Source organism: Astatotilapia calliptera, chromosome 5 (assembly GCF_964374335.1).
Source record: "Astatotilapia calliptera chromosome 5, fAstCal68.1, whole genome shotgun sequence".
Classification (NCBI taxonomy): domain Eukaryota; kingdom Metazoa; phylum Chordata; class Actinopteri; order Cichliformes; family Cichlidae; genus Astatotilapia; species Astatotilapia calliptera.
The window spans coordinates 36,751,584-36,775,051 of NC_137426.1; the positions used below are offsets into that span (position 1 = coordinate 36,751,584).

Here is a 23,468-nt window from a genome sequence, read left to right on the forward strand (position 1 = left end):
TTATTAAAGATGTACTTTTATCATGTTAGTTTTAAAGAGCACAAAATAAAACATAGTTGGAACAAAAGCTACCGAATTTCTAGTTTTAGGGACTAGAATGTCTGAGCACTAATATGTTGCTTCATCTGATGCTGTGTTTCCACTGTCATCAAAATCCCTGAGATGATTAAGCAAATTGTCACAATTTATTATCCCGTGTTGGTATCCATTTGAATAGGCCTTTAGCTTTGCAGATAGTGAGCTTTTGTGAAATTACTAAATGCATTAATCAAGGCATAGGCAACATAAAATCCTCCAAAAAGGTAATAACACATAATCTACAGACCTAAAGAGCTTGGAAATCAAAAGGCATTCTGGGTTCTCGTCCCCATATTGTTGTTCATGTAAAACCAAAACAAAATCTGATGAAAACAGAGCTGTAAACAGATTTCACCTTATTCAGATATCTCTTGGGATTTTCTGTACTATGACGGTGCTTCACTTCTTACTGGGCTACATCGATATTGTAATTTATGCTGCAAACCTAACCTGTTCCAGATTAGAGATCAAAAGGTCTGAAATCTCAATCACTGGCCAATCAAATCTCTCGAAAATAATGTCACACTTCTGGAAGATGTCTCAGACCTCTGTGGGCAGAGGGCCACAGAGTTGAGAGTCCATAGCATGAGTCACCCAGTTTGAGAGAGGAATAAAAGAGGCCATCTAAACAGTGAACGACGGTCATTGAACAGAGGTGTAATGTCTTTATGATACATTTAATTGGGAAGTGAGGGAAATCCATGATACACCAAAATTTGAGTGCTATATTAGTCTAAAAGAGTGTGTGGGTGTGTGTGTTTTATATGGGCAACGGTGTTGACACACTGTGCTCTCACAACGCACACTCTCTAGACTATTGTTTTCCTCCCAACATGCAAGTGGGAGGAAGTGGTGGAATGACCCAAGACATTAGTACAGACAATATCAGTCCAGCGGGGCAGGCCTCTGATTGCTCCGAGTTTGGCTGCTGCTCCTGGTGCTCTGTCTCAGCCTTAGGGCGGTGGTCCTTGATTTAGAGGTGAAAGGTGACTAATTTGTGGCCTGATTTCTCCCCTGTCAAAATAATGCAACAACATATCTGCACAGAAAGCTCTGAAGGAGGAAAGAGGCTGACTTCCGCAGTAACCTGATGCCTGTAATGGTCCCTAAAGATTTCATATGCTATTGTGTTTTCTCTTTTTTGGCTTTGTTTGATGACTCCTTTGCTTTTAAAAGAATCATGCTCCCTAAATATTTATATATCTAACCCTTACTAGATAAGTAAAACAGATTTTTCCTGGGTAACTAAATTCCCATTCTCTTTTGTGACATATAATCAAACTCTACTGTGCACTTCCCTTTGACCCTCTGTGTCACCACAGAGTAATTAAAGGTAGTGTGCTTGTGTAGAGATTTTTAAGCGATAACTGTCCACTCGACACCGACAAATCCCCACACACAAAGCAACATATATTAAGTTGTGACATCACATAGGAAAATGTATCCTAGATGTAAGGAAGCATGCAAGTCTACATTTTAACTAGACATGAAGAATGAGCTTGGACCCAATAAATACAATTGTTCGCTGCTTGGAGCCTCCTGAATCTCGGAGATGGATGGGAGGAAGAATATACCTTGGAAAACTTTTGAACCAATTTCAACATCCACAGCAATTGTTTGGAGGATATCCTCAATCAGTTTCCCCAAAGAGCACAATGAATAGTCTCACTGACAGAAACCTACTGCCCCTAACAACCTCCATGACCTGCACGCTGTGCGCCATCAGAAATGAATATGTCATCTTCTACTCCAACTACCTCTCAGAGAACAAAGCAAAAATAGGCTCCTGCTGTTTTAAACATCTCATTTATCTGATAAGCAGGGTATTTGGGAATATAAACAAGTTACATTAACCAAATTTCCTGTTAAATGTTTTTGTACTATTTTTGATTAAAATTGCTGATGTGCGATATGATGACTGAATCCTATTTCCATTTTAGAATATTAAGAAGCTATTAAAGATCCTGATCATAAGGAAGTTTCAGAAATGCTATAAAAGGGAGATTATATGAAAGTAAAGAACATGACTTTTTGATTTGGAAAATTTGAAAGTAAGTGCTTTTGACATGCTAAGACCGTGCAAGAGACAGAAGGATGCCATGCAAAAAACAAAACAAAAGTGTGCTGAGAGGGGATGCACAAGGTGAACCAGATTATACTGGATGAAAAGATGACTTCCAGCTCGAGACTTTGTCAGGAGACGATTTTTCCAACACAACAATGAAACTGAATACAACCATTTTAATGCACAAGGAACTGCAACAGAACCTCTCCTCCACCTCCAAACATGTATACACAGATTTGTAATAGTTTGTTGTGATCCAATACTAAGGTTTGAAAGATCAAAAATTAAGACAAACAAAAAAAATATTAATGCTAGTTTGCGCACTTTGAGGTCTTTATTTTTAATAAAGTCGATCTAAAATGTTTTTAAAACATACAAAACAGACTAAATTCTCAGCACTCCAACTTCAAAATAATAGTTATTATTTATAATATAATATAATATTAGAATATTTAACATTTTAAAGGCACATATTTTAAAAATATATTTGAAGATACTTATTTTTTCAGTAAGAGATAAGAGAGCAAAAATTCTGTTTGCTTTAAAAATGTAAAATTTCGTGGTTAAAAACCACATGTGCATAAATCATTACTCAAAACACAATTATTTGAAAGTCGTTTTGGCCTAATTTATGAAATCATTGCAAAGACTGCAATAAACCAGTGAGCTCCAAAAAGAAGCCAACACTGTGTAAGAATCCTGATGCACAGCTGTGTGGTATACATTATATTATGTTTCCACTACTCCTTTCCACTAAGGAGACAGGCTGAAGAACAGCATGCATGTTTCTTAATGTTGGGGCGCCCCCTTTTAGACACAGCTAGCATAGTTTTGAAGTTTCCTCAAGGACCTCAAAGCATACCATATTATTCCAACAAGCTCTCTTCCGGCTTCATGCATTTACAGTCATGTGAAAAAGAGGTTTTAACAGCACTCTGTGCAGTTTTGTGAATGACTAAGTGCACACCATGATTCAGCTGCTTGTAGAAACACCTTTGATATTTAAGTATTCATTAGAAACAAGCCTCAGATAATTGGACCAAAGAAATTGACACACCTTTCAGCCAAGAAAACAATAAAAATATGCTTCTGTAAGTTCATTTTAGTTTAATGTTTCTTCTCCTTCTCGTATTTTCAGTTTTTATCTGTCACACTAACACCCAATACGCAAGCTTGAGCCTGAGGAGAGTTACTGACGATGGGATATTTTGTGGAACACGCTGACTCTTGGCTTGTTTCTTTAAGCCAAGAGGCAGCAAGCATTCCTTGTGAAATACAGGACAGTTAGAAAATATAAGGACAATAACGTCTTTCAGTCGTGTTTTCTTTGTGTACAAAAATATACTACCTTGGTTTAAAAATACAATCCAGAATATCTTAATAATTGTTTAACGAGTCTCCAGTACTACAGTCTATGGTTTTGCAACTTTCTACAAGTTTGTCCCTCGAGTGCCCCCGTAGAAAATGTCTGGGACGTAGGATGTAGGTGGTGGTCAGCCATATTGTCTCTGATACAGCAGAAATCATACACTGGCACGGGCGCACCGGTGAAGGAGGGAGGCGAGGACTCTTAGTTTGCAGAAGCCCTCATTATTTGGAAGCATTTCGGTCCTAGAACTGATCAAGGGGGTAAATACCAGCCAAATTTTGTGTTCACTGTTGATTTAGCAAAAACAGCTTTTCTGTTGGAATCTAATGTTAGCCATGATAAGGTTAGCAGGCTATTAGACAGGGCCTGCCCAGAGCCCATAAGTTAACGAAACCTCAATACACAGAAAGCAGTACCGGTCTTGGATTTAACGAACTAGATCAAGTGCTTGAACTATCGATAAACACAATATCCACCGCATTACATTTGACTTACCGAATGTCGAATTCAAACGAGTACGCAAATTATCTAATTGAAAGATAACATGACTCTAGTCCACGTTACCGTTATATCTAGTGTTGCGGTTTTCGGTGAAAGGTGGTATGCGAGCCTTGTGCAAAAGGTTAATTCAATTTGGCAATACTTAAATGTGCTAGAGGACTACTTAACTCCTCCATCTAGCTAAAGTTAGCGGGATTTCTATTGAACCCACGAGTTTATCACCGGTTCATCTGAAAAAAGGTCCCCGGTGCATGATTCTTCGTTGATTATAAGTGAGGGACGATTCATTTCTTAAAGTTAAGTTAAATTTAGGAATATATGCGGAAAGGTACATTCGGGATGTTTTTGTATTTACCCTATGTGGAAGACTGTGTCAATCACGTGTGAAAGAGAGAGCTAACGGTTTTTTTAATCCCCAATGGTGAGCAACCTATCAGTCAAAACGAAGGGTCATAAGCTGAAGTGATAACATCCAGTTGGCGTTATATACATTATGTTGCTTTTACTTGTTTGCCTGACATGCGTAAGACCTTGAGTGATATCCCATTATTATTATTATTATGGTTTCAACTCTAATGGAAAAGGTTTTCACAAGTTTAGCACTGTTTATGAGAATTTGTGACCATTGTTCCAGAAGTGCATTTGTGAGGTCAGACACTGATGTTGGACATGAAGTGCTGGTAAAGTTTGAGGCCAGTCAACTTCTTCTACACCAACTTAACTCATCCATGTCTTTATGGACTGTGTGCACTAGTGTGCAGTCATGTTGGAACAGGAATAGGCCATCTCCAAACTGTTCCCATAAAGTTGGGAGCATGAAATTTTTAAAAATGTCTTTTTATACTAAAGTGTTAACAGTTTCTTTCACTGGAACTAATGGACTCGTGAAAAACAACCCCACATCATAATTCCCCTCCAACGAATTTCACATTCGGCACAGTGCGGGACAATTCTGGCAACCACCAACCCTAGACTTGTCCATTGGATTGCCAAACAGGGAAGTGTGATTTGTCACTCCATGTCCAGCTTAATGCTTTACAGCGCTGTCTCCAATAATTTACATTGTGCTTGGTGATGTAAAGCTTGGGTGAAGCTGTTTGACCATAGAAGCCCATCCCATGAAGTAGGGGTGGGCGGTATAAATGGTATATGGTAGAAACGATATGAATTTGGCCAATTGTAGAGATTTTGACTACACCGCTCTACCGCGATAGCGCATGTTGATGGTGTCATCAAGCTGCACCTGTTTTGGTCGAAAGCATTGCAGCGGCTGCAAGCAATATTATCTGCAAATTACAAAAGTCACTGCTGTTTAGTTTTCTGTCTTCGTTTATGTTGGAAGTAGGGCTGCCACAAACGATTATTTTGATAGTCGACTAGTCACCGATTATTTTTGCGATTAGTCGACTAATCAGATCATCATCCATTGGACGTACAGCGTACAGCTTATTGCACCAGAAGCATCTGGTCTTATATAACTATCATTAGCTTACAGCTTGAAGTGTTTGTGCTAACTAAAAATAAAGACAAGATGGTAGTTTATTAATTTTTAATGAAATTTGCAGATTGTTTCGGTGAAGTTTAATAAACTCCTTGCTTTCTAAAATATAACAGGACACCGGAGTATATTCTCCAGCGTCTCACACTTCTGACAATCAGCTGTCTGCTTGACAGTTTTAGCTGTGCAAAAACTATAACTTTAATCTCAGCCAAACCGATTTACTCAGGAACAAATAAAATACTAAAGAAAGCCAAACAATAACATTTTTAAGTTATCTAAGTGACTTATATATATGTTTAACCTGACTAGCGAAAGACGGCGGTGGGTTTGAAAACGATTTGCCGGGAGTCCGGTGTTCTCACGGCTCTAGTTAGCCTTGCCCCCGCCTAGCTAACGAGCTAGTAGGTAACAGACGTCTCCGAAAACGTCGGAGCGCTTTTGAAAATACGTGGTGTCTTGATAAACTGAGCAGATATTTGAGGTTTACACAGCTACATTCTCGCCTGAAAATATGTTAAACGTTTATTTTGTGACCCAGAAAGAATAATAAGAGTAAAGTTAAAACTAACTAGCTGCCGCCATTGTTGACAACTGCGCTGGGCTGCGCTATGAATTCTGGGACACAGCTTCTTCTTAACGGCAGCTGGCATCCTTGTACATGCAGTGCTGCCATCTTCTGTTTCAGTCCGTTATTACACTCTTAAATCCTACTACTCATTCCTGCGTCCTTTGTGATCTTACAAAGCTTCAAACGATGCGTCGACCATTAAATCAGTCGTCGACGATTTTAATAGTCGACATAATCGTGACTAGTCGACTAATCGTGGCAGCCCTAGTTGGAAGTGATAGCAGAGCTTCCCCCTCCCCCCCCCCCCACCCGAAACCTCCCTGTCAGAATATGCTATAGCATGTTTATGTGGAAACTAGCGAGTAGGGGTAGGTGGTATAAACGGTATACGGTAGAAACAATAGAAATTTGGCCAACGGTAGAGATTTTTACTATACCACTCTACCACAATAGCGCATGTTGATGGTGTCATCAAGCCGCACCTGTTTTGGTCGAAAGCATTGCAGCGGCTGCATACAACATCTGCAAATTATGCCGGGCAACAGAAATAGCAAAGAGACGAAGTAGGGCTGTTCGATATAACGATATATATCGGATGACGATATAAAAACGTCTATCGTTTCATTTTAGCTATTGTTTGTTTCGTGGTGTCGCAAAATAAACTATTTACGGCAATATTTTTTCATGGTTTTGATGGTCACTGTAGTGGTTATATTAATTTCTTAAAATTCTCTCTTTCTCTTATATTTAATATAACCACACTACGGACAGACAAGCACCTGTTTTTATGCGTTGTGGTTAGCAACAACGACAGTAAAACCATCGCGTGTCCGCTTGCTTATGTTCCACATAAACCTTTCACAATAAAGCCCAAGATCCTGTTGAGGCTTTTCAAAATAAACTGAATCACGTGAAAGAGCAGATTATTTACGGATGAGAAGCAAAAAAGAGCCGCCAGGTGCTAAAAAATAAACCTTAGACTCAAATGTTAGAACAGGCTTTTCCCCGCAGCACGCCGTGTAATAAATACTCACAAAGAAAACTGCGGCCTTTACAACTTACGTCTAAAAATGTATCGTTTCATGCATCGGTTAAAACACTTGACACATGACGTGCAGCTGGAAACACTTCCCGCAAGACGAGCTGCCCAAGATTCACAGAATTTACAGAAAATTTTACATTTTTGTGATTTATATCGTTATCTGGACGATAGAATTCTTATATCGGGATATGAGATTTTGGTCATATCGCGCAGCCCTAAGACGAAGCACTTTTGGAATATGGGGAAAGACAAAAACTGTGCTTCCTCCACTTCCATACCATTGATTTATTAATGCTGAATTCTCTCGCAGCTGCTCTATTCCCATGTTGTTGCAGTTTATTAATGACTAACCTTTTCTCAGTTGTTCTCCTGACTGAAGTTTGGTCCGTTTACAGCATCCTGCCATGCGATTGCATTTGTTACCTAACCACCAGAAACCCTCACGTTAACTTTTATCGAGTGGAAAAAAGTTAATGTTCATCTTTCAGCTTCACTGTGCTAATGTTATGCTAACATAGATGTTTTGCTAGCGATCACGTAGGAGATCATTATATAGCAGCTAGCCCAACTTCAGTAACCCTACGAACGTCACTGCTGTTTATTTTTCTGTCTTCTTTTATGTTGGAAGTGATAGCAGAGCTGTACGTTTGAATTTTTTCAGAAATCTCTCAGTCATAACATGGCATATCGTGTTTAGTTGGTAAATAGCGAGCTAACTTCCTGCTAACTTCTAACTTTAAATTTAATAAATTCTGTTTTCATGGATGCCTGGATGTTAAACTTAATTGTTACACCTGGTAGAGCAGAACGCTGATCATTTTATTACAGATGAAAGAATTTAGACAGTTTTTAACTCTCAGTGATGCCGCAGTGTTCCTTTTGACTTTGGGACCTGACGTGGATGGCGTTTTGGACCCAGATTAGTGCGCAGGGCTCCTGACTACGGCAGCGGTGCGCCTTCATAGCTTACCAAAGTCATACTAAAAAAAATTTGACAGATATCTGCGCGCTGTGTACCACATAATATCGGTTCGAGGTCAGTAAGCACAACCAGAAGTCATACATAAGGCACACTGTCGATTTTTGAGAAAATTAAAAGATGGTAAGTGTGCCTTATAGTGTGTAAAATACGTTATACAGAAGAAAAGAATATATCGCTATATAACGATACACAAAATTCGGTTCGGTTCGATACTTTGGTGTCACGGTTTTGATATTTTTTTCGATACAAAAAAATGTTCATGCCTTTTTTAATTTGTCATTTATTAAAATTATAAATATATATTTTAACTCAAAAGTACAGTTTTTAAATTTAATGTTGCTGAAACAACAAAGTAATAAAAAAATTAACTGATCGAGAAATCACTCATCTTTGGAAAAGAGAGTTTATCACAGAGAAATGGCTCTTTCCAAAATAAAAGCTATACTATACGCTTCTTCTGGGCTATATTCTCAGCAGCATATTAAACATATCAGGTCCCCATAAGGAGAATCATGTGCTAACTTGGTGCATGGTGCAACTTCAGTGGTGTGGAACTGGTTTGGCTTTCGTCCGTCAGATACACACCAAAGCGCGTGCAACCGGACCGTCGTTATTACTGATCCGATCCAAAAATCTGTCAAAAAATGTTTTAGTACGACTTTGATAAGCTATGATATGCTATATATAAGCTGCACCGCTTGATGGATTGTCGGAGAATTACGGCTACCGTAGTCAGGAACCTCGTGGAGTGATACGTACTGTGGCTCAACATAATGTTACCGTATTGTGTGTGTATAACCTCTTTAAGTTTTGTGGATATTATACATGGTTATGCTCAGGATATGTTGGCCAATTTCCACTGTAAATGCCTTTTGGTTAAACTGTCAGCAAAGAATTTTCATTTGCACTGTTAAATTTTTATATAACTTTAATGCACATAAAAACAGCTGCGTGTTTAAGTGAAAATACATTGATGGATTTTTTTTTTCTTTTTTGCACTAATGAAGTTGTGGAGTTGTAAAGTATTTTGTCTTGCGTCAATTATACTGTCAGTTATATTGTTATCGCAAATTTTCAAATATATATTGTGATAAATATTTTTGGCCATATTGCCCTGCCCTATTTGGGATTAATAGCCCTTTTCACCTAGTACCTATTCGACTGACTACTGGGTTTCTGTCATCTGAGAGCGAGACGCATGACGAAAGCGCTACTGACTTATGAACTCGTGGCTAAAAAAAAATAGTACCTCGCTTATTTGGAGGTACTTTGGATTTAATAAACACGACCTTTACCAAACACAGGTACTCTGCAAAACTTGCCGGACACTCGTGGCAACCACCAGAGGAAACACAACTAATCTCCACCATCATCTTCAATACAATCACAGAGAACTGTTTGAAGAGTTCCAGAAAGACAGGGCTAGCCAAACAAAGGTTGCTAATGTTAAGACAAAGAGCACCGCAGTCCAACAGCCGTCTCTGTATCAGAGTTTTTCAAGTGGAACTCCTTATGAGAAAACGTCGAAGCGGTACAAAGAAATAACAGAGGCCATTACACATTTTTTTTGGCTAAAGACATGATGCCTATAAATACAGTTAGCAGGGAGGGCTTCACCAGTTCGCCATTCCACAAATGTACGAAACATGCCGCAAGACCGTCATGTTTGAACTAAGCCAAGCTGAAAACTACGCAAGCACTACAGACCTATGGTCAAGTCATACAACGGAACCATATATGAGTTTCACAGTGCACTTCCTCACCGAAGACTTTGAACTGAAAACACGGTGTCTAGAGACTGTGTATTTTCTAGACATAACTACTTGGTGAGTGGTAAAATGATGAACAACTGCACTGAGATCATTTGCAGTATAATTTAAGTTATGTTTATTTAAAACTAATTATAGAGATCGGGAAGGATGTCTTTCAGAATTCAAGCCTCAGAAAATCTTTTATGGGGGCAATGTTTCAATGTTAAAGTGCACTTTGTTGTTACACTGCTAATACAGCAGCTTTCTTTAAATAAAACTGTTGCAGTAAAACGGAAATTATGTATTTATTTATTTTTTGCTATTTATTTTATCAGAAGTCATATCGTTATCGCAATACTGATCACAGTTATCGCACATCGCAGGTAATCCACCTGTTGATGTCATGTTCTCTCTTAGGGTTTGGCCAAAACCATTTGACTAATTAATCACTTCTGTTTGTGTTTACTAGCTCCTTTAACCTTGAACTGAAACAGGCTAGCGTATGTTATCTTAACCAGATACCTTAAACCAGGTTTCTTTGATCATTAATTTTCTGTTCCAATCATTTTTTGTCAGCTTTCCCACCTTGCCCCTGGTGGCCCCTCCCCCCATCCTCAGGCAAAACCCCCCCCAACCCCATTCCCTTGTGGGATCTACCCCCTCACCCCTACCTCCCTCCCCCACCCCCTCTTCCTCCCCCCCAGCCTCCATCCCTCTGGCTGTCATACGCTGCAGTAAGATTTCCCCATCATATCCGCCAAGCTGTCGGACATGTCAGGACCCGTGCCAAGCCGGGCCCGAGTGTACACAGAGGTCAACACTCACCGGCCAAGGGAGTACTGGGACTATGAGTCCCATGTGGTTGAATGGGGGTAAATATTTTGACTTCTAGACAAATTTACACATGCTAGTTGAGAAATGTTCGTAACTGATATTTGGTTGCAAAATTACTGTATTTTACAGAAACCAGGATGATTTTCAGTTAGTGCGGAAGTTAGGACGTGGCAAGTACAGTGAAGTCTTTGAGGCAATCAACATCACCAATAACGAGAAGGTTGTGGTGAAGATACTCAAGGTAAAGCTGTACAAAGGCTTACTTTTATATCTCATGAAGTCATTATGCATCCTAATTCTTTTTCTTCGTTTATCCTTTAGCCTGTAAAGAAAAAGAAAATAAAGCGTGAAATTAAGATTCTGGAGAACCTGCGTGGAGGTCCTAACATAATCTCTCTAATTGATATAGTGAAAGACCCTGTAGTAAGTATCATAGTTATTAATGAAGAACATTTAAGGTCTTGTTCACAAGTACAGCAGAAATTATATTTTATTTGCGTTTTCTTTTTTCTGATTACATAATGTGTTATTCAGAAAAAAGATGCATTAAATTTTGGGATGGTGTCATTGTACCAATAGCACATTGAACCTACCACTTGTGCCAGCTTATTGGTTACACTTGGGAAATTTGTGTCTGTAAGTACTTAAATAACCACGGCTAGATAGATACATGTAAGCAGTTTTATAGTAATAAAATGTAGTGAGGGCTCTGTCCAAGCAGTGGAGCAACACATTGTGTCTGAGCCATCATGGTCATTCAAGATTTAAACAAATACAGATTAAGATTTCTGATTTAGAATTTTAGAAGTCAAGAGCAGAAGTACCCTGTTTATGAAATATCTACCCTATTGTAACATGTGGTTTCTGAGTACCTATTTTATTTATTTTTGGACAAACCTTCTGCGACCAGTTAAAAAAAAAATGTGTCCAAAAAGCAGAGGGTAGAAATCTCCAGAACTCATCTCCCTGGGTGAGAGTGGAGAATATCTTTCATGGTTATTTCTACTTAAATAGAAACTGATTTTAATAGAGCATCAAAGATTTAATAGTGAAAGTTGGTAGCTCTGATTCACACTGTGATTAGCATTATTTGTGGATATGGTTGTGCAGCCTATGGTGAGAGAGACCACAGTTTGATTAGACTTTTGATGTTTTATATTAAAACAAAATGTAAGGCTCACAGTGTGGCTGTCTGCTTGGCTTGTACAGAGATAGATTTAGTGCTTTTTCTTTGTTTCTTCTTCTTCTTCTTCTTCTTCTTCAATTGTTTGGATTTTGTATGAAACTGCAAACGAAAAATAAAGTACACGAAATGTCTCTCTTGCAGTCCCGAACACCTGCCTTAGTCTTTGAACATGTTAACAACACAGACTTCAAGGTAGGAACACACTATGATTTTTATTCTGTCGCGCATTTTATTGTAATATATTTCACCCTCCTTTCTTGGCATACTCGTTGTTTTACCATACACGTGTGTGTATGTGATGGAGGAATAGGATAGTCCAGTGCTATGTCTTCGGTGCCAGAAAGTCAACAGTCTTCTGGTTCTATCCTCAATCACTGGCACAGTGCTCCTTCTGTGTGACACATGGGTGCTGTCATTTAGCTGTAGGACTTTACCATTAAAAGGCTAATGATTTTATTTTTGGTATTCAGCAACTATACCAGACCCTGACGGACTATGATATTCGATTCTACATGTATGAGATCCTCAAGGTGAGTCCTCCAGCTCACTCTATGATGTGTCAAACTCAGAACGTTGTGATACATGTTTAGATGAAGACCTTTCACAAGACACTAATTCCCTGGAAAATGTTCTTTGACTGTGTTTTTCTTTGGCTTTTTATACTTGAATTCATTTTGTTATCAGCATTTTCCTGAAGGGAGAATCAACTAATTATCTCTAGCTCTTTTGGAAATCTTGGGAAGAAAAACTTAAACAGTATTTAACAAAGTCCCTTTGGTATTGTTTGTAGGCTCTGGATTACTGCCATAGCATGGGAATAATGCATAGAGATGTGAAGCCACATAATGTGATGATAGATCATGAGCACCGTAAGGTGGGTGAGAGATAATGTTGCTTCTGCAATGTAACAACATGATCAAGTTCATTGTCATTGCTGTTGTGCTTTTCTGTTTGCCTCTCTGTGTGGATTCCTATTCTTCACAGTCCCTCTACTGCATTCACAGGTTGAAGCACAATATTTTAATTTCCACTTACTTTACTTGTACTTAGTACGTACCCTGGTTCTGAGTGCTAATCGCTTAATTTCTTTGTAGCTGCGTCTTATTGACTGGGGTCTGGCTGAGTTTTACCATCCAGGACAGGAGTACAATGTCAGAGTTGCATCTCGCTACTTTAAAGGACCCGAACTTTTGGTGGACTATCAGGTATGGCAGTGAGGTAGTAGCGTGTGCTTTAGCGTTTTTCTGGAGTGCAGTTGGAGGTCTTTGTACTGTGGATACTGAATTTTGAGTCTTTGTCAGTCACTGAATGAACCTGTTGTGTCCAAAATTACAGTCTTGTTCCTTTTGCTAGGCTGTATTTAGAGCTGGGCGATAGAACGATAACGATATGTATCGCGATATAACTTTTACTCGATAGAGAAATTAAGCTATCGCGATAGACCTCGCCGCTCTTGTCCTCTTAAAAAAAAAAAAAAAAAGGTCAGCCAATCCAAATTAAGCAGCGCAGAGCCGAACCAATCACAGCCGCAGCGTCACGTCGCGTGACTTGTTACGTACAGCACAAGTGCCAAGCCGCACGTGTGTTTGTTTGGGAAACAGCCAGCGGGTAATGGAGCCAGCGCGTAATGGAGGAAATGAGTGTGCCGACTAGAAAAATCAACCGAGCGTGACCGAAGAGAAAACAGATGATGGTTCCAACGCCGGAGAGATTGTCGAACGGAAGAGCCATAGAAGTTCCGTAGTGTGAAGGTATTTCGGCTATTTCAAGTCTGACAAAAACAGAGTAGCGTGCACTGTAAATTGTGCCGAAAGCAAGTCTGGAAATACAATAAACTGGTGCATGCGTCACACTGTGCGCCACGTTATTGTTTCGGTGAAATGAATTTCTACAATACTGTTACTGTTAATTCTACTCTCTGCAGTGTTTAAATGCTTACATATACACAGTTACTGTCCCTCCACACATACGACTCTGTTCTGCTTCTATGCCCCAGCTTTGTTTACTTTTTCCCACCGAGGCTTCTAGACTTCTGATTGGCCAACATTTCTGCACGGTTAGGAATATAGTGCCACCTGCTGCTTTGGCATGTTCATAGCAGCGTTTTCCTTCATTTCTCCCTTTATGTGTGGACGGGATTATTTTTTAAAACGAAAACGGAAAATCTCCGTTTTCAAAAATACCCGTGTACGTGTGGACGTAGCCTCAGTCTCTGACTGGAAGCGCTAATTCGTCATTCGGCTTTTGTCAGACTAAAGTAACTGTTAAGACTGTTTGAAAAGCTAAGCTATACAACAAGGAGAGATTGAGAATTTCCTTTTAGTTCTCAGTTTATTTGATATTGACAAAGGTTAGTCAGTTTTGTCTGTTCTTCTGTAAAACAAACTAAGATTTATTTTTAGAATTAATATTTTGTTTCTAAGTGGAATTGACAATTTAGTCTGTTTCGTTTGTTCTATTTTGAAACTTAAACGCTTTAGCGGCTGCCTTTTGTGTAGTTTGCAATATTTGCCTTTATTTATCTGAAAAAGTCTCATGTTCCTTAAGTACATCTACCCTGTTGAACTTATTATGGGAAATAAATATTTAAATAAAAACAAGCTGCTGATTATTTCACATTTTACTTGTGAGCAACGGCACATTTAAATCTTACAAATATAGTTATTTGGCTTATATCGTGATAGATATCGTTATCGCCTGAAATGAAAAAAACATATCGTGATATGAAAAAATCTCATATCGCCCAGCTCTAGCTGTATTTTAAGTCAAATCAGTTTAGTTTTATTTATATAGTGCCAAATCATATCAAGTCACCTCAAGGTGCTTTATATTGTAAGGTAAATAAATAGACTTTGTAACAGATTTCAGCGAGTAGTGTTTCAGTCATCTTCTCTCATCTTTCCTCATCATTGGCTCTTCCACTGTATTCTGTATTCAGATGTATGACTACAGCCTCGATATGTGGAGCTTGGGCTGTATGCTGGCATCCATGATCTTCAGAAAGGAACCTTTCTTTCATGGTCATGACAATTATGACCAGGTGAATAAATCTAAGCTATTATTGTGTTTCCCTGTACTTGTTAATTTTAAAGATGATGAGTTTTATAACGCACATAAAGTATACACAGAATATTTATTTTGGCTGTTGATGTTTTCTGTCCTTCAAACTAGTCAACTACTGTAGTTTCTTTTTCTTTTTTTTTCTTTTTTTAAACGACTATTAAATTAATTCCCAGCAGGATTTATAGATATTACCGTGAGCTTTGTTTAATAGGGTTTTGATCTACTAAGTGTCTAGATGTTTTCTGTAAACAGCTGGGAAATAGATTTTATTATAGTGCATGTGTGTGATTGATGATTTCTAAATGACTGTTGCATGTTCTCCTGCAGTTGGTGAGAATAGCCAAGGTGCTGGGGACAGAAGACCTCTACGACTACATAGACAAATACAACATTGAGCTGGAACCTCGCTTCAATGACATTCTTGGCAGGTACTAGGTTCAGCTGAATTATTGTTAGCAAATACACCTGCGGCGGGGGGGGTGGTCATGTTGTCAGGTACATGGTTATTATCGTTAACGAAAACTAACGAAATAACGAAAAGTAGAAGTAAAAAAACATTTTCGTTAACGGAAATAAAAATAAAAACAAAAAAGGAAAACTAACTAAAGCTGTCATGAGTGTTCACAAAACTAACTAAAATTAGGGCTGCTCGATTATGGCAAAAATGATAATCACGATTATTTTCACTGAAATTGAGATCACGATTATTTGACGATATTTATTTAACCCTTTAAGACCTACTATAGAACCAAGTCCACCAGAGCTTATATTATTTTTTTTACATGCTGTAGTGCCATTTGTGGGAGCATTTCAAGTTGCTATACATCAATACAACTGTTATAGCCCATATTTTAATAATATGTATGCATTAAGTCCATAGTAATTACATAAATTGCAAAAAAGTGCAATAAACTACAAAAAAAATTGAAAATCGCTTTTGTTTTGTTTACATATATTTCTACTTGGAGAAATTTAAGAGGCTTATCCCTCAAAACTTTAAATACAATAAAGTTGCAAAAAATAGTTTACAACAACAGGAAATTTATTTTGAGTGTCTTCATAGTTTTATTTTGGAGATACAGCAATTTTTATATACTGCAGGAAAAACAAAAAACAATCCTATGATGCAAATTTGCAAAGAAAACAGCATGTGCATCATTTCGCTGTGGGAAGTGTTACGAACAGCTGATAGGAACGGCAAAGCGTGTTTCTGGAATATTATGTTTTTGTTCCTGCAAGCGCTTTTTATGCAGTTTTTGCAAAGCTATATGTGGAACGAAACCGTGACCGAGGACAAGCTGATGGCATCAGATGTAAGTACAACTCCTCCGGTTTCATATGGAAAACAAATTATTGCGCTAGCTTACACGGTTCAGGTTCTACAGGGATTTAAAAATAGTTACGCAAAACGGAGCGTGCTGCTCTGACCGGCTTTAAAGGGTTAACAATGACTTTAAAAAATAATATAAAATAGTGTGCAACACCACTGAAGTTTTTTTTTTTTAACTCTCTTTTCAACCAACGGCAGTCACTCTCCAAATAACTTCTGCTTAGCTTTCCGAGCTTCCCTCGGGTCCTCTTAATCAGCGGTCTCCAACCTTTTTTGCGCCACGGACCAGTTTATGCCCGACAATATTTTCACGGACCGGCCTTTAAGGTGTCGCGGATAAATTAGGGAGGGGCTAATAATCGGCTCAGTCATTTTTAATGATCGTTGAAAGCCCAGATCGTAATCGTGATTAAAATTCGATTAATTGAGCAGCCCTAACTAAAATTAACTGAAATTATAGCAAAAATGTGTTTAGTTTCATTGATGTGTGCGTGTCATACAATAGTCAAGGGTGAAAATGAAGTTTAGTTTCCAGATTTTTTTCTTGCTGTCTAATTATGCCAGCAGGTGGCAGCACGTTAGTTGAGTCGTCTGTGTTGCTGCTCCGTCCACGCGCAGAATCATGTCAGGAAAAGTCGGGAGAAAGCGCCAGAGTCCAATTTGGGATTACTTTGAATATGACTGTGTTTTGGATAAAACAAGTGTCTTGTAGTGGAAAGAGACAAATTATGAGGGACATTTCTAAAGGGGAAAAAATCCCACAAACCTTAAAGTGCACTTGAAAAGCTCACACAAGAAGGCTAACCTAGCTTACCTTGAGAAGGTAAGGGAGCACACTCAACCCTCATCCCCAGAAACAGAAACTAACCCCAGGCAGGCAGCGTGATGCATCCCGAGACAACAGGACTGGGATATCTACATAACTGTGTGAGTCAATTGCCTTCACAAAGTTTATCAATTCACTTGAACCAAAATTACGAACACCCGGTGCTGCAAGAGTTAATAGTGTCATTGGGGCCAAGATATACATTTTATAGTTGCCTGGTATCAATGGTTGTTCATCTGCCTTTATTTATTTATTTATTTATTTATTTATTTATTTATTTATTTATTTATTTATTTAACCCATAGGTGGGAATGTGAGTTGTCTGTCTCTGCGTGTTAGCCCTGCGACAGACAGGCGACCTGTCCAGGGTGCAGGGTATGGTAGCTGGAATAGCAACATACCCAAGAATAAGCAGAAGAGAATGACTGATATGATGAAACTGGGATTTTGTTACACTTAATTATTGCAAATACAACTAAAACTATAACAGAAACTAATCAAAACTAAACTGAAACTAAGGATTTTCAAAAAATAAAAACTAAACTAAACTAGCAAACAATTGGTAAAAACTAATTAAAACTGATATAAAATTGAAAATCTGAAGTCAAAACTAAATAAAAATAAAAACTAATGAAAATTGCAAAACTATTAAAACCCTGGTCAGGTAAATCTAAGATGGGTCAAATTGGAATTTCTTCATGGTTTGTGATATTCCAGTCAGAAACAAACACAACCAAACTCCACAAAGACTGAAATATCCACAAGAGAACAGAGCAATACAAAGAATCAATGTGAATAAAATTGTATTTATGTTGCACATTTTAAGTTAAATATCACAGTTCAAAAGAAGAGTTTTAGCTCCTGGGTGACTGATGATCCACTGAGTATATCTTCTCCACTCCCATCTTATTACTCATTCATGTGTGTATACCCATTTTGGTGGCCACAAAATGTTACAGAAATTTGTAATGGGATAATCTAAAGCATGAGTGTCAAACTCTGGCCCGTGGGCCATTTTTCAGCAAAACTTGTTTGAGTCAATAAGAAAAGATTGATTCTTATATTTTTTTTCAATAAATATTAATGTTAGCCTGCGACTTTGTTCCAGTTTTGAATTTTGACCCACTGTGATCTAAAGTGTTTACTGTTTTGTAAACGAATACAAACACAAGGCACTAATCCCCCCCACCCCAAAATAGGCATTCTCGTAAGCGGTGGGAGCGATTTGTCCATAGTGAGAACCAGCACCTGGTCAGCCCCGAGGCTCTGGATTTCCTAGACAAACTGCTGCGCTACGACCACCAGGCCAGACTCACTGCCCGCGAGGCCATGGATCACCCATACTTCTGTAAGCCCTCACCATCACCTCTGTGTCTATCTATGGTTATTTATTTTTTCTGCTAACAATAAAATGAAGGTTGCCATGACAAGAAGTAATTTATTTATTGTTTCTACAGTCCCTATTGGGAAAGATCAGTCTCGTGTGACCGGATCAGCCAACCTACCCAGTGGGAACCCTGCTGTTAGCACAGCAAACATGATAACTGGTGAGAACGCGCACTTATACTGATAGTATACTGGCCTACAATTTAAATCCCCATGCCTTTAAATCCATCCAAGTTTCTCTTTAAAAAAACAAAACTTATGGGTTTGTGCATCCTTGTGCTTTAGGTTTACATTTTCCTCAACTAATATGGCAGAGTTATTATGCATTAGCTTCATTAAGATGCATGTCAAAAATCTGGATGTCAGTTTACTGTCATGTAATGGGGCGGTCGTGGCTCAAAGAGTTGGCAGTTCGTCTTGTAACTGGAAGGTTGCCGGTTCGAGCCCCGGCTCGGACAGTCTCGGTCTGTCATTGTGTCCTTGGGCGAGACACTTCACCTGCCGCCTACTGGTGTTGGCCAGAGGGGCCGATGGCGCGATATGGCAGCCTCGCTTCTGTCAGTCTGCCCCAGGGCAGCTGTGGCTACAACTGTAGCTGAATGAATGTGAATGAATAGTGGCATTGAAAAGCGCTTTGAGGGCCCCGAAAAGCGCTATATAAATGCAATCCATTATTATTATTATTATTATTATTATTAAAAAGGGAGGTGTGTACCTGGGACGGCCATATTAAGGATATCCACTGTTGTCCTAAAGTAAAAATTTACTTCAGATTCGTAATATTACTTCCTGGTTTACCTTTGGTCACACACAGTGTGATTGCATTAAATTATGGATTTATTTCTTCTTGTACAGAACCAGTAGTTCAAATCCTTGGAATTGATAAAGCTGCCTGCTTTGCTTACTGGTTTCACTTGCAGTTGGGCAGTTTGTGTGCTGGAGGAGGAAACTAGTAGTGCAGTCTACAGCATAGATATGGGCATCACTTTTATTTCTATTGCACAAAAGGATCAGAGTGCAGTGGTAAATTTTAAATTGTTTCCAGGAAAGAAACAACTACATTATCCCATTAACACAACTGTGACTCTTTGTAAGCAGCTGCACACGCAGCATGCTAGCCACAGCTAGTCAAGAACCCAAAGCTGAGTGAATGCTGACCCCAGCCCAGCAGCCAGACCCTGAACTTCAGCAAAGTGATGAGCAGTCAGGCTGCAGCTTCTGTATCATATGTCTAAAGTAGAATTACTGTGGGCTGGGTTTTAATCTTTGCTTTGTGCTGTTGGCTTTATGTTCACACATAAATACTAAGAGAAATATCATCTCTGTCTTATTAGGATAGGGATTTGTGTTGCTGTGTGGGACTGTAACCCATAGGTTTATATTATTAAAAGGTAATTATGAGATAATACATTTCATGTTATTTTACAGAAAAAAACCCTTTCTCCTGGGAGTAAGAACTGTACTGCAGAACTGTTCTGTGTAATGTGTAATACATTACTTTTTTAAAATAATGACCCCAAAGCTGATACCTCCAACATGCAACACATTTGGCCACACAGCATTCAGTTAATTTGCACAAATGTCTTTGGCTACATTCACACTGCAGGCGAAAGCGCATCAAATCCGACTTTTTTGACCCTATGCAACTCGTATCCGATCATGGTGTGACAGTGTGAACGGCACAAATCCGATATTTTTAAATCCGACCTGGGTCACTGTCATATGTGGTACTCAATCCGATACATATCTGATGTTTTAGAAAGCGACTGCTGTTTGAACGGTCATGTCGCATTAAATCCGTCTTTTACGTCACTGACACAAGACAGACGCCGATTATCAGCGCCGGAGAAGACATCGTGAACGCTTCCTGGTCATCCAGTGTAGATGTCAGTGAAACTGTTTGGAAGACAACGTTGGAGAAACGTGAACATTTTATTTGTACTGTATAATCTGCAGATTCTGACAGAAATCTGCAGCTATCCTTTGAAGCACCGCTCCTCTAAAACAGCAGTAAGGATCATTATTAGGCCAAATGTAAATAACAAAATAACTTTATAACTTAAAGCAAAATTGGGAAACGTAAAGTCCGAAACAAGTCTTCATATTAAGAGCCATCAGTCAAACATACTGTTTGCTCTGGGTCTAAACTGAGCGCGTTGTGCGTGACGTCTTCTTTTGCGCATGCGGGCGCTTTGAGCGTTCACACTAGAGCACGTTTGCTGTTGCATTTTATTTGTAGTGTGAACACGCAGACAAAAAAAATCGGATTTGATCAAAAAATCGGAATTGAGCTTTAAGACCTGCAGTGTGAACGTAGCCTTTGATATGCAATGCGATGGTGGTGACTCTTCAAGCGGGTCAATGAGCACCCAATCAGAATCGATAATGGAATTGGTTAATTCTTATCGATTCCCATGCGAATTTTAAACTGTTGAAAAATTTCTGTCAGCTCCGAGGTAGAAATGCTAATATTCAGAGTGCTCGACTGTCCTGATGGTCTCATCTGGCTTCTCTCTCTCAGGTATCTCTGCCTTGCCAGCCTCTACTGCCCTGGGGCCTCTCACTGGCTCACCTGTCCTATCTGCTGCCACCAATGCCCTGAGCACCCCGGTGCCCGCTGCTGCTGGCGCCCCACAGTGACACCCTCACCCAGATTCACACTAAAAACACCCCCACCCCTCCCTGTGTTATCAATCTCCCACTTTCACCACCACCCAGTCAGGATGGGGGAGGGGTGTCTTAGCAGTTCTCTGCCAGCCGTCACCATATCCAACTTAACTCTGTGTGACTACGCTTCAGCAGCTGGAGGCAGCAGTTATCTTACAAAAAAGAGCTGTTTTCCCTCCTGTGAATGAGAGTGTTAACATGACATATGAAATGAATGTTGTTTATCTGGTATTTTTTTCATTTTGCCCCCAAGTATGTTTTGGGTGGTGAGACTAAGCAATGGTCATTCCTCCCCACTGTGTGTTTTAGTTTGGCGAGAGAAGGCACTGGTCAATAAGAATATCAGCAGAAGGTAAAGGGAGATGCTGGCTGTCAGGACCAAGAGGATATATATAGTTTACTACTGAGCAGCATCAAACACACAACCTAATGAGAACACTCATCTGACCTCCCCAGGAGAGTTGAAACACCCTCCAGATCACAGTATTTTGGTGCTGTTCTGTACCCCAGGTGTATGTAAACACAATGACACTTCAACACTTTCTCTGCCCGAGTAGCTTTGTCTTGCCTTTCTTACCAAACAAGATCACTCGACTTCTTTTGCTATGTGACTCCCTGTCACGTCATCCTCCTTTGTTTTGTTTTTTATTTTCTCTAATCCAAAACATTGTGGACTGCTGGATAAAAGTTCTCTACCATCAAGGTGTCTGTTCGACTCAAGTGTTGTTGTGCGATCTTTTAAGAAGCCAGGTAAGGGTCATTCAGGTTCTCAAAGAAATGGTTTCTCTAAATGTGCTGCTTTCCAGTTCCTTGAAATACTTCAAGATCTAACCAAAGTTTACTCAAGTTGTTTGGAAGAAGAGGCTGACCAATTGCTTTTTTTTCCCTTCCCCTCCAGTGGGAAGCTAGTAGGAGTTGCTCACAGAGTGGACAGTGTGATATGTGTAGTGAATGAAATGAAAACATAGGACATTGTCATTTGCTGGTAGGGCTGTCACAATACCAACAAAATGAAGTACAGTGATGTATATCTTCTTTTTTTCTTTTACTTTTTTTGGAACACCTTTGTGCTTTAAAGCCACATGCGAGGATTTGTATTTGTGTAATCACGTCACAATCAGAGGAGGAACATTGTTGGCCCTCTATGTTCCTCTGCTGAACTTTTTATGGAGCTGAAGAACAAGATGAGGGGCTGTCATCAACTCTCTTCACGTGCCTCTCCACAAATGAAACGGAATTGAGACGCAAGTGCAACCAGAAATGAAAGCAAAATGGGATAGACTCCCATTTATTTGAAAAGGAGTGTGCTTAAATGAGGGAAATGCACCCCTTAAAATCCAGAGTAAGTAAAGTAAATTAAGATTAATGTTGCATTGCGTAGGGCAGGTATAATCCTTTCACTGAGACAGCCCTACCTGCTGGTGACTGTTAGAGAAAAGTTCACCTCTCATGTATAGTGAGTGACGTTTTTGAAGAGTCATGCAGTTTGTTGGCTTTCACCAACACGTTGAGGGAAGCAGTGGAGTATAATAGCATTTGAAAGATGGTTTCCCGTAATGTTTTAGTGCCAGAGTTTGGAAGTGCAAGTTTTAGATCCTGCTGTACATACGCCTTTTTTCCATTTCAAAACCTGAAAATGCAAATAAATCAAAACATGTATACATTGACCCGACAATGGAGCAGTTTAAATCCCTACATCACTGTATATATTTTTCTGTCCTTATGTAGAAGACTAGTATTTGAGAATATTTGTGTAAATAAACATGTGTTTTATTTATCAGGTAAATCTGTCTGATTCATGTCTCTCATGATTACACAGACTTGGGCTGCTACAAATGCAACATCTGGATGTCTTGCCACAAATGCTCTAAATTAAGAGTTTAAGAAAGATGCACTGATGCTAAATGAACACTGAAAATATAAATATGGAAAAGAAATATTTGTGTATCCCAAAGTGCAACTTCAGTTTTGAAAGGTGTTGCCATCTCGAGTTCAGTGTGTACAACTCTGTCCTACAGCAACAATGACTAGGATGCCGTTTCTACTAGTGGTTAAAATCTACTACCTCTCTGTGCAAAAACAAATCTTTGTGTCCAGTTGAAGTGGATGCTTTTCTTCAGATGTTGCACAATATCAAGAATTTGAAGCCTGTTCACATGGATAGAACACAGTTGTTTTTCCTGCCATTAATTTTCCTTTTTCCATTAAAAAAGTCTACCATAAGGATGGGTCCGCTTATAGGCCCAGTTGTGATAGAATATAACCCCCCCCTCCCCACACACACACACACACACACACATGCTTCTGTTGTAGATGGTG

The 23,468-nt window shown here is 39.2% G+C and overlaps 1 protein-coding gene and 1 non-coding gene across 3 annotated transcripts; both read left to right on the forward strand.

Annotated features, from left to right (window-relative positions):
- The first annotated feature begins 3,613 nt into the window (after nt 1-3,613).
- LOC113023052 (casein kinase II subunit alpha) lies at nt 3,614-22,935 on the forward strand. Of its 2 annotated transcripts, none has more exons than XM_026169119.2 (13): nt 3,614-3,772; nt 10,434-10,729; nt 10,821-10,932; nt 11,013-11,114; nt 12,019-12,069; nt 12,348-12,407; nt 12,668-12,751; nt 12,972-13,082; nt 14,816-14,917; nt 15,268-15,368; nt 18,296-18,444; nt 18,554-18,643; nt 21,004-22,935. In XM_026169119.2, exons 2-13 carry the CDS (start codon nt 10,629-10,631, stop codon nt 21,120-21,122), a joined length of 1,182 nt encoding a protein of 393 aa, XP_026024904.1. In that variant the 5' UTR covers nt 3,614-3,772; nt 10,434-10,628; the 3' UTR covers nt 21,123-22,935. The 2 variants fall into 2 exon arrangements, with proteins under 2 accessions (XP_026024904.1, XP_026024905.1); XM_026169120.2 differs by lacking the exon at nt 3,614-3,772 and adding an exon at nt 8,648-9,932.
- LOC113023114 (small nucleolar RNA SNORA57) lies at nt 12,126-12,262 on the forward strand. The gene has a single exon (XR_003272508.1). It is a non-coding gene; the product is annotated as a small nucleolar RNA SNORA57 (small nucleolar RNA).
- Nucleotides 22,936-23,468: the final 533 nt, after the last annotated feature.